This window comes from Cygnus atratus, chromosome 2, assembly GCF_013377495.2.
Source record: "Cygnus atratus isolate AKBS03 ecotype Queensland, Australia chromosome 2, CAtr_DNAZoo_HiC_assembly, whole genome shotgun sequence".
Lineage (NCBI taxonomy): Eukaryota > Metazoa > Chordata > Aves > Anseriformes > Anatidae > Cygnus > Cygnus atratus.
Window position 1 is genome coordinate 106,363,774 of NC_066363.1, and position 14,987 is coordinate 106,378,760.

The window sequence follows — 14,987 nt, forward strand, 5'->3', positions numbered from 1 at the left end:
CATGATCTGATTTCTACTTTCTTGCCTGTGGCTGGCTGCCTTAAAATACACATCAGAATTATCTAACATCCAAAATTTAGTTATGCCTTGGAGCACTTGCTAAGAGGAAGGAAAATATCCGAGGCTGGGCAAAATGGCAGGAAGCATAACGTCTTTCCTCAAGCATCTTGGAGAATGGGGATCAATCACGGAAATTGTGGCACTGCTTCACAAAAAAAAAAAAAAAAAAAAAAAGAAAGCGAGTATTCTTCAAAAGCAGACGTGTCAGTAGGCAGCCTCAGTAACTTCAGGCTCTCCTGCACTTCCAGAGACATGGGCTGAGTCATCTTGCCAAATTGCCAAGTAACCACTTTCACGGAGCTTTGAAACCCATAGCTCCCAGACTTCCTCATCTCGCTGTCACCGATGTGATGCGAAACAGGCTTCTCAGACGGAGGCTCTCTTTCTAATCTGGTAGTTGCTTCAGGCCCTGTAATTTTTCTAACTGTATCTATCACACAAGAAAGGGTGCAATTTTCTGCCATGGCATGCATCTTTCACTGGTGTGTGATTTGTAGTGAGATGAGGTGAGGTGTCTGAAAGACATGCCTGCTGACAGTGATAACTTGATGACTCAAGTCTTCTGGATTTTATAAGGCATCAATTTCCTCCTGGGAAAAATAAAATTAAAAAAATCCTCCATTTTATCTTCCAGTGATGGATGTTTTGTTACTGTAAAGCCTTTATACTCCCAGCAGCAAGTACTTAAGTACATACTACATGCTGTGGTTAAATAAGTCAATGTAAATCTACTTGGATACATTTGTCACCATCTTATTCTTTCTTCCTTAGCCTTCTCTGGAACAATTTGCCCTTTTCATGTAAAACAACCCATCATGCCAAAACATCTTTTAGCTAGAATCGGGCTTCATGAAAAGCTAAACCATGCAGGCAGCATGGCTACGTAAGTGCACTGGAATGCATTAGCCAGTCATTAGTAGTCCAAGGCTCCTACTTGCTGACCTGTGTGTCATGGACTACGTGAATGTGTGTCATCTTTTATTCAATGGCCTTTGTACTATGTAAATTCAGGCATAACCACAGGTAAAGATATAGTATCATTTTTTTTACAGGTGGAGCCTTTAGCCACCTGATGCACTCTTAATCTTGAATTTGTTTATGCTCATTTGTTGGCCAAGGTTCCTAAGCAACAATGGTGTTAATGTGGCTGTGTCATGAAATGCATGTATATGCACTTTGACCATTTATAATGTGACAACCCTTTACCCAAAATCCAAATTTTCTATTTCAGACATCTCTTTTTTTCCTCCTCTACCACCTCAATGGGGCTGTGACCAACCTCAAAGAGTATCTTCAAGGGTAGGACATCATCACGTTGTGTGTTCCTTATTTCCTCTTCAGACTTTTATAGTCAACGTGACATTCTGGCCTTGTTCTCATTTCAGGAAAACTATTTCCTCTCCAGAAATTTCAGCTTCTAAAAAGTAAAAAATAATAAATAATAAGAATAAAATATTGTGGTGAAAAAATTCCAAAAAATATGAGATTCCTTTCCAGCTATCTCTGTCTTGAGGAAACAAGTTTATCTGTTCAGAGCCTAAATCATTATAAGTTTGTATTTCCAGCATATCTCCAAAGTCTCCTTTGTATGCAAAACTGCCGAGAAATAGAGTCACTGCCATTAGAAACTAATGTTAATAAGGCTTCTGCCCCTCCTTCCTGTGACTATGGGGAGAACTATTCTTGTGTTAAAGGTTGTGCCGTAGGAGGAGAGCTGGTTAGGTGCCAATGGGCGGTTCAGATTGCCACCTTGAAAGCAAATTTTCCCTGAGAACAGAGAATGAGTGTGGTAAATCTCAGAGGACAAATAGTATTTCTAAAGGGAGTGGTGCCAGGAAAGCTTTTTAATTCTTATTTTGATTCCTGAATGTCTTAAGAAATGGCACAGAAAATCTAAGTATTTATTTTGAAAGTCCTTTCTGAGGGCTCTTATTAGATTCCTACTATACATTTTATGCTTTTTGGGTAAAGATTTACAGGGCAGAAATGTAACCATATGGTGAGTGATGAACACAGACAGGAACTTGGATAGTTGGTAGTAATTCTAGGTTTGCTGATGACTTGATTTTTTGCGGAGCTAGCATATTGAAAAGGGATTTTGAAATGCACTGTGTCATCCAGGTTGCATCCATTCCTCTTTAACGCTAAACTGCTATGAAATCTCCTGACATGTATTTGTCAGCAAAGCAGCCAGGTTATTTGAAGATGACAAGAAGCAGGATTTCTTTTATAACGTGCTTAACCTACATTTCAACCCTATTAAACAAGCAAAGAGAAACCGGAACTATGCTCATTCATTTTTTATTTATTTGCAAAGTCAGTAACGGCAATGCTATCGCTTGCCCCCCAAATCACGGTATATTGCCAAACAGGAAGAAATGTGATGTTCGTTTTCCTCACGAGTGTCTCTTAGACTTGTAAGCTGACTTCCTTATTGATTGGCACTTGTCAATATGTAATCAGAAGCCTAGTGATTGCCTCTCTCTTAGTCTGTAACAGATCATTTCCCTAAAGTACTCTACTTGCTGTAGGGGAATAGGGATTTAGTTATCTCCTTATTTAAACATGTATTTTACTGCAGTGAAGGGAGCAGGAATGGCATTGACTACGTAAAATAAACGTGAATGAAATGTACTTCAGTGGAAATGTATTTTTGTTTTCTAAAATACCTGGAGTGTGGGAATCAGAAAGGTTAAGGTTCTCATCATAAACTAGGTGTGTCTTAAAGAAATTTACAAAGATGGTCAGAAAGATAAGGTTCGGGCTCTCAGGGAGGCTTTGGGAAAACAAGGTCAGCACTTTTCAAAGAAAGCGTATTTGTTTGAAATACTTCAGGGTGTCTCAGGGATAAAAATGATTTCTGACTGGAGTAATCTAAGAGCCAGAAGAAAATAAATCCTTCCCAAGCTGATAAATTTTTAATACCTAACCAGAAGCTTCAAAATTCTTTTCCGCTCTAGTGCAGGACTTTTATGCACTGATTAATGACATCTTATTAAAAACTTGTTAATTGCTATGACACTAAATGCAAGTTAGTACAAGTCTATTGCACTTCAAGTTCTGCCAGTGTATTATCTTCGAGCTTTCACAATAACTGTGTTACAAAACAATTTGAATAACACTTCGGGACTTTATCTATTGAAAACACATGATTGCGAATCCTAATATAATGAGCATGTCTTCATATTCCTACAAAATTCATAGTGGTGATAAGTGATAAAGCAAACTAATCTGTATCAGGACACACTTGGTAGTATCAGAAGCATAAAAATACGGACATTTTGCAATAAGGACTCTTCTTGCAGAGCTTAATCCAGAGAGAAGAAACCCATCTGAAATTGATTTTTCAGACACGCTGTATTATGCTACGTTATGCTATTACTTATTCCTTCTCATCTTAACCTGCTAAATGTGGTCAACCATTGATTTTACAGTTTCTAGTGAGGAGTCTTATTTTTGAACAGTGAAAAAAGCAATTACATTATATCAAACAATGAAATTAGCACTGGTCCAGCTGCTAAATAGATCTAATCAAAAGCAGATCTTATTAACAGTCAAGAACACCATCAGACATGAATGCATCCTATTGTTGAAGCTGGGTCCTTAGGGAGTAACCTGCACCAATTAATGGAGGGGTTGGCACAAATACTTTCAGCCAGTTTGTCCTCCTGTGAGTGTTTTAACGCTTTTAAGAAAATTATTCTGTAGCCCTGTGTAAAACAACATCAAGGAGGAAAAGAAAAATTGCACACCTTACTGTTTTCCTTTCAGGGAAAAGAGGTATTTCACAAATCTGATAGCAGCCTAAACACTTTTGCAGATTAGGTGAGGGGGGTGGAAGTATGAAGTAGATACACAAACTGTTTCATCAGACTCTCTGTCCTCATTTCAGAAGAGTGCTTGAGAGATCACAGCAGGGTGTCCTATGATGCTCTCTGCAGAAAGACTGAAGCTGCATTAGGGAAGTTTTTGAAGCCTGTAACATCAAATACTTTTCATTATGTGCCCTGAGACACAACCTTCAGTTTTCAAAAGGAAAGCACAGAGGGTTTATTTCCCAGCCAACTGTACAGTTCCCCCCTCATTGCAAAATAAAACTACAAACTAACCTAAAGCACTACGAGAACATGCTCCCAAGCCACGTGAAACCTCCCACTAACAATGCAAGGACTTCTATGTCAATAGGCACAACTCCCCGCACTGGAAGGAAAAACAGCATTCACTTCTGATTTTCCAACACACTGATAGTAGTTACAAGCAGCTTACTTAGTTACAAAAGATGAGGAAAAGGCTGAGGCACTCAATGCCTTCTTTGCCTCAGTCTTTAGCGGCAAGACCAGTTGTTCTCTGGATACCTGGTACCCTGAGCTGGTGGAAGGGGATGGGGAGCAGGATGTGGCCCTCACTATCCACGAGGAAATGGTTGGCGACCTGCTACAGCACTTGGATGTACGCAAGTCGATGGGGCCGGATGGGATCCACCCGAGGGTACTGAGCGAACTGGCGGAGGAGCTGGCCAAGCCGCTTTCCATCATTTATCGGCAGTCCTGGCTATCAGGAGAGGTCCCAGTCGACTGGCAGCTAGCAAATGTGACGCCCATCTACAAGAAGGGCCGGAGGGTAGACCCGGGGAGCTATAGGCCTGTTAGTTTGACCTCAGTGCCAGGGAAGCTCATGGAGCAGATTATCTTGAATGTCATCACGAGGCACTTGCAGGGCAAGCAGGCGATCAGGCCCAGTCAGCATGGGTTTATGAAAGGTAGGTCCTGCTTGACGAACCTGATCTCCTTCTATGACCAAGTGACGCGCCTGGTGGATGAGGGGAAGGCTCTGGATGTGATCTACCTTGACTTCAGTAAGGCTTTTAACACCGTTTCCCACAACATTCTCCTCAAGAAACTGGCTGCTCGCGGCTTGGACTGGCGTACGCTTCGTTGGGTTAGAAACTGGCTGGATAGCTGGGCCCAAAGAGTTGTGGTGAATGGAGTCAAATCCAGTTGGAGGCCAGTCACTAGTGGAGTCCCCCAGGGCTCAGTGCTGGGGCCAGTCCTCTTTAATATCTTTATCGATGACCTGGACGAGGGGATCGAGTGCACCCTCAGTTTGCAGATGACACCAAGTTAGGTGCGTGTGTCAATCTGCCCGAGGGCAGGAAGGCTCTGCAGGAGGATCTGGATAGGCTGGACCGATGGGCTGAGGTCAACTGTATGAAGTTCAACAAGGCCAAGTGCCGGGTCCTGCACCTGGGGCGCAACAACCCCAAGCAGCGCTACAGGCTGGGAGATGAGTGGTTGGAAAGCTGCCTGGCCGAGAAGGACCTGGGAATACTGGTTGATAGACAGCTGAATATGAGCCAGCAGTGTGCTCAGGTGGCCAAGAAGGCCAACAGCATCCTGGCTTGTATAAGAAGCAGCGTGGCCAGCAGGTCTAGGGAAGTGATTGTCCCCCTGTACTCGGCTCTGGTGAGGCCGCACCTCGAGTACTGTGTTCAGTTTTGGGCCCCTCGCTGCAAGAAGGACATGGAGGTGCTCGAGAGAGTCCAGAGAAGGGCGACAAGGCTGGTGTGGGGTCTGGAGAAAAAGTCTTACGAGGAGCGGCTGAGGGAGCTGGGGTTGTTTAGCCTGGAGAAGAGGAGGCTCAGGGGAGACCTCATCGCTCTCTATAGGTACCTTAAAGGAGGCTGTAGAGAGGTGGGGGTTGGTCTATTCTCCCACGTGCCTGGTGACAGGATGAGGGGGAATGGGATAAAGTTGCGCCAGAGGAGGTTTAGGTTGGATATTAGGAAGAACTTCTTTACTGAAAGGGTTGTTAGGCATTGGAATGGGCTGCCCAGGGAAGTGGTTGAGTTGCCATCCCTGGAGGTCTTTAAAAGACGTTTAGATGTAGTCCTTAGTGATATGGTTTAGTGGAGGTTTTGTTAGTGTTAGGACAGAGGTTGGACTAGATGATCTTGGAGGTCTCTTCCAACCTAGACGATTCTGTGATTCTGTGATACTTAGGCTTTCCTTGAATTATGTACAGAATCACAGAGCAGCTGAGGCTGTCAGGTCCCTCTGGAGGCCCCCTGCCCCAGCCCCCTGCCCCAGCAGGGCCACCCAGAGCAGGGCGCCCAGCACCACGTCCAGGCGGCTTCTGAAGGTCTCCATGAGGAGACCCCACGGCCTCTCTGGGCAGCCTGTGCCAGTGCTCGGCCACCCGCACAGCACACAAGTGCGGCCTGCTGCTCAGAGCTGTGCCCTCTGCCTCTTGTCCTGCCGCTGGCCACCACTGCAAAGAGCAGTTTATCGTTATGTACCTGGGTTCATTTTCATTTTTGAATAGCTGGAAAGAGATACATAATTTTTCAACGTGATTACGAATGCTTTAAAGTAGGGAACAGATCCTGCTGGGTATCTTCAAGTGGGACGTAAACTCACAGCCTACATAATCCCCATTGAAATACTCGTTTCTCCTTGCATAGATAATTGGTGGGTTTAGTCACCTGCTACTTCTTAGTCACCATGGTCCTGTAAGTCAAGATATTGATAAGATTTCTTATGTGCTTCTCGTTTATTGGTGTGCATTGAATTTATCATGGTAGTTAGAAAAGCTGTACTCCAAAATCCTATTTTTTTACCTTAAAAAATAAGACCTTTATTCATAGTCCTCATCACTGTGGTAGTAACTTTAAATCTCTGAATCAGACAGTGCAACAAATTCAGGTGAGTTTAAAGGCCTCTTGAAACAGCAGCACTAAGAAGTATGAAATACTGCACGCTTCTTAAGGGAGTATTAATTCTGAATTCCTAAAGACACGCTCAAGGGGCATCAATAAAAAGTAAAAGAAATGTACTGCCAAAAATAAAATGTATGAAAGAGTGTTATATGAGCCACACTAGTCACCTTTACTATTCCAAGCGAGTGGTAACCGCAAGCTTGCTTCTTCCTGACAGCCACTAGTCTAAATTTCCACACTGGTACTGGCCACTCAGGTATTTCTCTTCTAACAGGTAAGTCAAACAACTTTTGGGAAAGGAATTTTCAGATGCTCTTTTCCTGTTTTTTGAAAGCCCGGCTGAACTCCAGGATTCTCCCAGAATGCATTCAGCTTCTTCTAAAAGGCCAGTGCAGTCACACACGTTTCAAGCAGCATTTTAAATACCAGTTAAACACTCCGCAGACAGCCATTTTTCTAGAGCAAATAATGTGAAAAGCAGGACCTATTTTGTTCTGCTTTATTGAAACCAGACGTCCCCAAATCAAAGGTATTTAAAACATTTATTAGCATTAATCGTTGTAGGTTAAATAAAACACAAAAACTACATTTTAGGGCAAAAATATTATTAGGTATGATACAATTAATATGTAAAACAGAAATTAAAGTATTAACAGATTGCAGCATCCTATACATGAAGCGAGTGGGTCCAGCCCAATCAAAGCCCTTATATAAACAATACAGAGGAAAAGTACTTAGCAAGTGATTTTAAACTGACAATTTATCACTGACTGTGGTTTAAATAATTAAGGGTAGGATACTAAAATACATCATCACTGTACTGAAAAGGTCTGATTATAGTCAGACTGCTCTCATTACATCTAGTCATGCTTATCATCACATGCCATGAAGGATTAGTGAGAAGACAAGGGATGATAGATAACTTTTCTAGTTATTAATGTATACCCATGTTATATTGTAGCACTTTAGATAGACCTGCTGTATCTTGAACAAAAATAATTGGACTATTTTTATTTTCCTCTTTTTTTTTCTTTTTTTTTCTTCTTTTTTAGTGCAACTTCAATACTTCTGAGTCCCAATTCTTGGATAATAATGGTGTTTTGTAGATTTCTCAGTCTGCAAGACCAACTTTTTCTATAATATGCCATTTTCATGCATAAGAATGGCAAGTCAACAATTGTACCTATGTGTATCTCCATCTTCTTGCTAACCTTCAGCCTGCAGCTTTTAGTTCCTAAAGATGAAATGATCATTAAAAAAAAAATGTACTTACAGAATACAATGTGCAGTATATGAGAACCAGACATAGTGAAAACACTACGTCAGCATAACAATATGTAACTGTACTTATATACACACACATATGCAGAGCATATATGAAAACTAGTTCCTTCATAATCTTTTTTTTTTTTTTTAAACTAGTTCATGACTAGCTGGAAAAGCAAGTCACCCACAACTGGACGGTCACAGCCTTGAATCATGGTGCAAACAAGACTCCACCAAGCATACTTGGCACTGCAGCTCGTGTTTCAGTCCTGCTGACAGCTCTCTTGGGAAAACCAATCTTCAACAAGTCCAGCACCAGCTGGCCAGTGAAGAACTGCAGCACTATTATTATTATTGCTATTATTATTATTATTATTATTATTAGAGCAGATCAGCTACAGATTTAAGTGCTCCTATACAGTAATTTAGCTTTCAACCAGCCATTAACTACTAAGGAATTACAGTTGCTGCTGAAACTTTTGACTCAGACTGTTTTTTTCTATGTCATTTTTCTGGCTGTTTAAGAATGGTGGTGGTACTTTCTGAACAATGAAGGCAACAGAAGAAAGCAGAAATCATTAATTTCACATTCAAAAATCACAATTTTTGAAACCAACCATTCCCGTTTGAAGAGGCAAGTTAAAGCTGCATTTCAGCTTTGACAAACAGCAGATAGACAACATCATCATTGAATGCTGGCCCCATCTTCAAAGAATATGCAAGCTACTGTACAATACAGTTGCTTTATATTTTCACCTGTGACTTCTGAGTTGTCCACTGAAGCTTACCGTAACCCAAATTTCAAGAACTTAATCAATCGAAATCCTTATTCATTTAAAACTTCCTTGACTAAAAGCAGAATAAAGTAATTTAGATTTGACCCACCAAATGCAAAAATACCTTTAGCCTATTTGCTAGCATTTGAATTTAAAAATCTGCCAGAGATCCATCGTAACAATTTCCAATTCTACACTATTTAAAGATGTAACTCACAAACCTGCACTGATTCACAAACAGCTCAATGGCAGCTGTGAGAGCTGCTTATTCAAGACAATATCTATTTCACACAGACCAGCATTAATTGCCAGTTCCAGCAGAAAATCAGACTATACAAGGTACTTTTAGAACTGTCTTACAAAGCTTTCAGACATCTCAAGTAGGATTTAATGCACTTTGAGATGTCACATTACAAAAAGAAAGTTGCCATATAGATTTATGAAAAGTTAACAAGTCAGTTATACAGAACTGTTATACGTTGAACTAAAATTCCTAACATCTTTTAAAATGTGGGCTAAATCATATCTTGTTTTCTTGTTAACAGGCCTAGCCTTTGACCGGGTTTTACTTAGGAAGCACCAGATCTCTTGCAGCGTGTGGTCATAGATCCCATCAACTACCTGAATCTGCGTTGTCGATCAGTTTGATATTTCTTTAGCACTGCAGGCCTGGTTAACCTCCCCTGCCTTCCAGTAGCTGCCTGGGCTCCCTCAACAGCTCAGGGAAAGAGCCAAGCACCCTGGGCAGATGCACTTATACTGGGATGGGATGAGAGGGTCCCTAAAGGAGACTGTCTCCCTCCCCACCTGTCGCTGAATTTTCATGTGAATGACGCTGGATTATCTGTAAAATACTTGCTGCAACTAAGCAGTGGCATGGATTTTTTATCAACATAGGTGACAAAACAAAGTTTACCCTAAATATCGTTTCAGGTGGTAGCTCTTGTGTCTATGTGCATTATCCAAGGACAAATTTTCAAGTACAAGTGCTTTCAAAGGAATCCAAAATACCTGAAACATCGTGCATATGTGAAAAAACCAATGTAGTTTAGATTCTGAGATAAGATCAGGCGGGGAACATCCCACCTGACATTAATTATTTCAGCCCTCTGAAGAAAAGAAAATAATACTGTTCAGTATATCCAGCTCTGGTTCAAGCACTAATACTTTGTGCTATTTATCAAAGCAATCTCACAACCTAGCAATAAAGTCTGTTTTTATGCACAAACACAGAAGCCCAGCTCTAGCCTGTCTGTTTACAATTTATAGCAGAAAGTTATTTTTCTCTTTTGATTACTTTTCATAAAGCCCCCAACAACGTGCGCTGAGTTTAACTTTCCCAGTAAGAGAACAAATGAATGCTGAGAAATGCAGGTGGGACTCTGCTTTTGAAGCCTGTATTCCTTATCCTAGTCCAGATTTCAATTTGAATTGATGAAGAAGAGAGAGCCATAATTTATCATCTTTATCACACATTCATAAAAGATGGAAGTGGAGAACACATGCAGTTTTACAATACTCCCAGTACATAGCCATCTATTGGGTTTATTTTTCTACACTATATTTTTTCAAGTGCATTAAGCTTCAAATGTATCAAGCAGTAGGTCTTCCAAACTGGATCCCTGTGTTAGTGAAGAGATTATTCCACAAATGAACAGAATTGCATTTGTAAGGAAATATTCTATTTTGTTTTATTAGATTCCAGCCTTTAAGCCCAAATTATATGGTGCTTTCTTAAAGCATTTTTGTACAGAGCTGCCATTCTTCGAACAGCCTCAGTGAGACTTCCTGGAGTGCTGAGGTGAGACAACGAAGTAGTCCTCCTGACTCACTGGGGCAGCGTGGCACTCTTTTAGAAATAAAGAAGTGGAATCTTTTAGCAGAGACAACTTCGGTCTGGGACACAGATTTGGAGGAAACATGGTAAGTAACAGACGTTAAATCGAAATTTGTGTTCTCTACAATTTCAGTGATTAATAAAGCCTATGCCCTGGAAAAGAAATGGTTTCAGGCAAAGCGCAGTGGCTGCAACTTCCATTCTTTCCAGAGCAGTGAGAACGGCATGGGGTCCAGCAGTCTCCTTCATGACGATTCCTTCTTTCACATACACAGCAACCTCATGACACAGATTTTGACTTGTAGCCTGTAAAAATTGCACTCACTCATCCTTTGGATCCATTTTACTAGTTAGCAAATTCAGTCCAGTTCTTGCTGGTATTTACCGAAAGCAGAAGATGAAGGTACAGATTTAGAAAAATACAGAAGCAGAGTCCAGCTAGCAAGATGTCAGAGAAACTGTAAGCCAAAACTCTGGTTTTGTGTGTTTTTGCACCCTATTGTTACACAGAAAACTCTAAAGACATGCCAAGTCCACTTTGCAATGTAAGAAGAGAAGGTTTTGTAGCAAATCTAGAATTTATAATATAAAAGGTTCTTTTTATTAAAAAAAATAGTCATTGGCTTAAACAGAGAATCAGAATTCTTAGGACATTGTAATTTTGAGTGGATTTTCCAAGTAGGTTTTGCAAAATCGCTTTGAAGTAAAGCTTTCCACTTCTGGTCCTTGCATTATTACTCACGGGAAGTATTGAAATTACTGCTTTCAAGATAAGGAGCCACATCACTGAGATCATGAAGTCCTTTCTCAGTGAAAAAGCAAATGGTGTTGTTTTTCAAGTAAATCTCAAAAGATCAAGTTGGGTCAGCAGCACCGCCTACCCGTCTGTGAAGTCTGCTTTCCAAGTTTGATTGCTCCATTGTTACCATTTTCATGAGGATCTAAGGGTGGAATTTGCCGACCTGAAATACATGAGGAGACACAGCATATTAAATTTTCCCAATGTAGTAACAACACATGCAGACAATTGGATGATTTAGTTTCCGTAAGAATTACATCTGTAAAGTTAAACCAGAAAAGAACCATCTTCTTTGTACCTTGAATCTTTTCCCCTTGCATTCTGCTTATGAAAGAAGAATGTTTTAACATTTAAAAAAGACATATGAAATATGGCTATCAAAGAAAGCCCTAAGTACACTGAAATTGTTACCCATGTATTTCAAAGTTATCTTACTTAGAAATTCACAATTAAGATGCAGAAAATTCTTGGCTTTCTCCTAATTCCACTTAAACATGAATGGTTCAAGTTTAACCAGATCTTGACACTCCTAAATCTGCATGTCATTTAGTCCTTGTACACTAGAGTTTTACAAAGAACTGTAATTAAATACATACTGCCTACACTTGGAAAAGAAAAACAAATCGGTTCTTATTGAATCCCTCTGTCCTTCAAGGGGTACCTATGTCTCCAGGGATGACAGCTTTTATTAATTAACAACACCCATCCCCAGCTCTCCTGACTTCTTAATAATCTTAAGGGGTGATTATTTTAATCATCTGCAAGAAGTTCAGCCATCACAGAAGATCTAGAGATCTCCCCCAGGGCATAAAGCACTGATCCACGTCTCTACCCTGTGTCTCGTTAGTACTGCTGCATCTTTGGTCTAACTGGCTTATCTACTCATGGACAACGTACCATAATATGCTCAATAATCAGAATTATAAGAGGAAAAACAAGATCTTCCCAAGTCCAACCTTGGTCTCTGTCTTTGGTCAGGCCTGGCTTTTCCATTACACCTAGTGTGTCATCTCTTTTTCAGTATCTCAAGAGGTTACAGTCATGATAACTTACTTTCTCATTACCCTGTGGATTTGCTGGAAATTTTTTTCTGAAGCTGAATCTAGTTTCTGTGAATTACTCCTGTTATTTAACATAGGTAAGAGTAAAAACAAGAGTCAAAATATTTAACTGTTGTTATATGACACTTTGAGAACATAAAGGTTCAGTGAACAGCTGATCATAATTCAGGTGGGTCTTAGGAGTTCAAATTTCCCCATCCTTTGCTGTATTTATTCACAGCTCTCTCTTTCCAAACGTTCCATGAATTATTTATATACGTTGAAGCCTGAGTCCTGCAAATTACCTGAGGGTGGTGGCAATGAATTAAAACCGTTCAGGTAAAATCCAATCCCAATGAGATCAAACAGCAATATTTCATTGGTCAAACTTGTCCCTAAATTACCTTTGGTCAAATCCATCAAAATTTCATCTATCTTGTTCAATCATTTCTGAACAGGTGTATTATACAGCAAAAGTGAGACTTTTGAAGCAGACAATCTTTTGTATTTCTACAACTGAATGAGAGGACAAAAATTCATCATATTACTAAGGTAAAAATACTGTATCTGGTCCAACACAGTAGGAAACAAGTATCTTGAGGGCTTAAGCACGTATAAGCACTGTCATTACAACTCTGCACTCTACTTTAGGTCAGTAAAATATCAACTTTACACCCTGCATGCAAGCAAGAAATCTAGCCATAATCTAAGCGCCCTTCCAAAGTAAAATAAAAAGCAGAACAGGTGGTCAGGGATGTTAGGATGTAATCAGTTCTATCAGCTTTGTTTGGAGACTGTCTCCACTAATTCGTAAAAGCTTTAGAAATTATGAAGAACATATTATCTGTAAGAGGCTTTCCAAGAAGATAACGTTGTCATTTTAGAGACATACCTACCATCTCCAGGTAAAATAAAAACCTGCCCATTTGTCCCAGAGCACAATGTAGCTAAAAACAGTTGGAATCTATGGACACGGTTTCCATAAGATACCATTATGCAAACAATCCCTAAACATTTGTTTCTTCTTACAGTAAGCTGGGAAGAGGAAAGCTCTTACAGGCAAACTAGCTTAACTTTTATTTTAGAAGTCCACATTAAACACTTATTATCTCTATCTGTTTCTCATTCAGTATTTCATAGTTCTTATAAGTTTAAAATATTTTCTATAGCACTTTGATGGTATGCAAACAAGCAGGCAAGCTTATCTTTGGAGCAAAAACATTGTAAGCTTCAAGGCTGGCAAACACTTCAGGGCAGTTCAGGCACTTCCTGGCCAGTTCAGGGCAGGACACCATACACATAGTTAAGAATCACCTCGGTTTGTTTCATTTCTCATAATGATTTTTTTAAAAAAGTAGATAACAGATACCAAGCATAAAGAGAAAAATCTCTAGGCATAATATTTGCTGATTAATTATTCTGGGCTTTGATCTTAAGTACTGTTTGTCATTAACCACTCGTTTTCTGTTGTTTGGATATACCCCCTTGAATTCAACACAAGGAAATAAAGTTTTAAACAGCTTAAAAGTTTACAAGGTTTTCTTTTGTTTGTTTTTTGTTTGTTTTGTTTTGTTTTTAGTAGGTGAGTTTGCTCTCACTCATTATTCCTCCTATTACAAGATTTGTTAAGCCATCAAGTTAAATCATTTTAATTTTAGTAACAAAACTTATCCCTGCTCAAGGAACTTTTACCATCCGACGAGGAGCTGACAGGAGTAACTTCTGCTGGAGCACGAAACTCAGTCTAATAACTAACTGGGAACCGGCTCCACAGCAAACGATATGGTGATTCTTCACTGAGAGTCGTGGGAAATGGTATTAATTTTAGAAAGCGTGCTTTCATTACAGAGCAATGGATCTAGGTAATAGGAAAATAACCAGCCAGAAATCTGTGTGGCTGATTGTCTCCCCCTGGGCCTCCTTAACAGCCAGTCTCACAACCGCACTGTAACCGGGAAAGGTTTAAGTTGCAAAAGAACATGAAGAATTAGCAGAGAAATGCTGAGCCTTCATCTGCATTTGGTGCTTCTGAAACAGCTCAACTGCTATTGCTACCTAAAAGGATTGTCATCATCTCGTGTTGTAATTCAGCTATTGATAAACATAGCGTTAATATTGCTGACACCAACACAGTCCAGCTGGCACCGAGTCAAGATCAATAGAGGTTATAAACTGAATTAATTTTTTAAAAGTATATACTCATTTAAAAGTATTTTTCACTGGCATACATAACTTCTGTTCCAGAGGACAAAAAAAAAATGCCCATATGCCTTTTATAACCTACAGCACTGTTAATTTATGCTATTTTCTGCAGTTGACATCAGATAGGAGCAGTAGTGCCCCGACATTTGGCCCAACAGTTCTCTGCTCAAGAAATAAACAGATTAAGACAGTTCCTCCTCAGACCGAATATTGCTCTGTTAAGACTGAACTAGCTCAAAAGTTCTATGGGATATGGAACTCTTCTATTGCTTAACTTAACAAACTAGACCAT

The 14,987-nt window shown here is 40.0% G+C and overlaps 1 protein-coding gene across 3 annotated transcripts in view; it reads right to left on the reverse strand.

Annotated features, from left to right (window-relative positions):
• Positions 1 to 7,259: 7,259 nt before the first annotated feature.
• Positions 7,260 to 14,987, reverse strand: part of RAB31 (RAB31, member RAS oncogene family) — a 64,192-nt gene continuing 56,464 nt past the window's right edge. For 2 of the 3 annotated variants that reach the window (XM_035564137.2, XM_035564138.2), the window contains exon 7: positions 7,260 to 11,616. In XM_035564137.2, the coding sequence (XP_035420030.1) occupies positions 11,519 to 11,616 (98 nt within the window). In that variant the 3' untranslated portion in view covers positions 7,260 to 11,518. Of the gene's footprint in view, positions 11,617 to 12,897; positions 13,010 to 14,987 lie in introns of all 3 variants that reach the window. The other variant, XR_004781364.2, reaches the window with a different exon arrangement.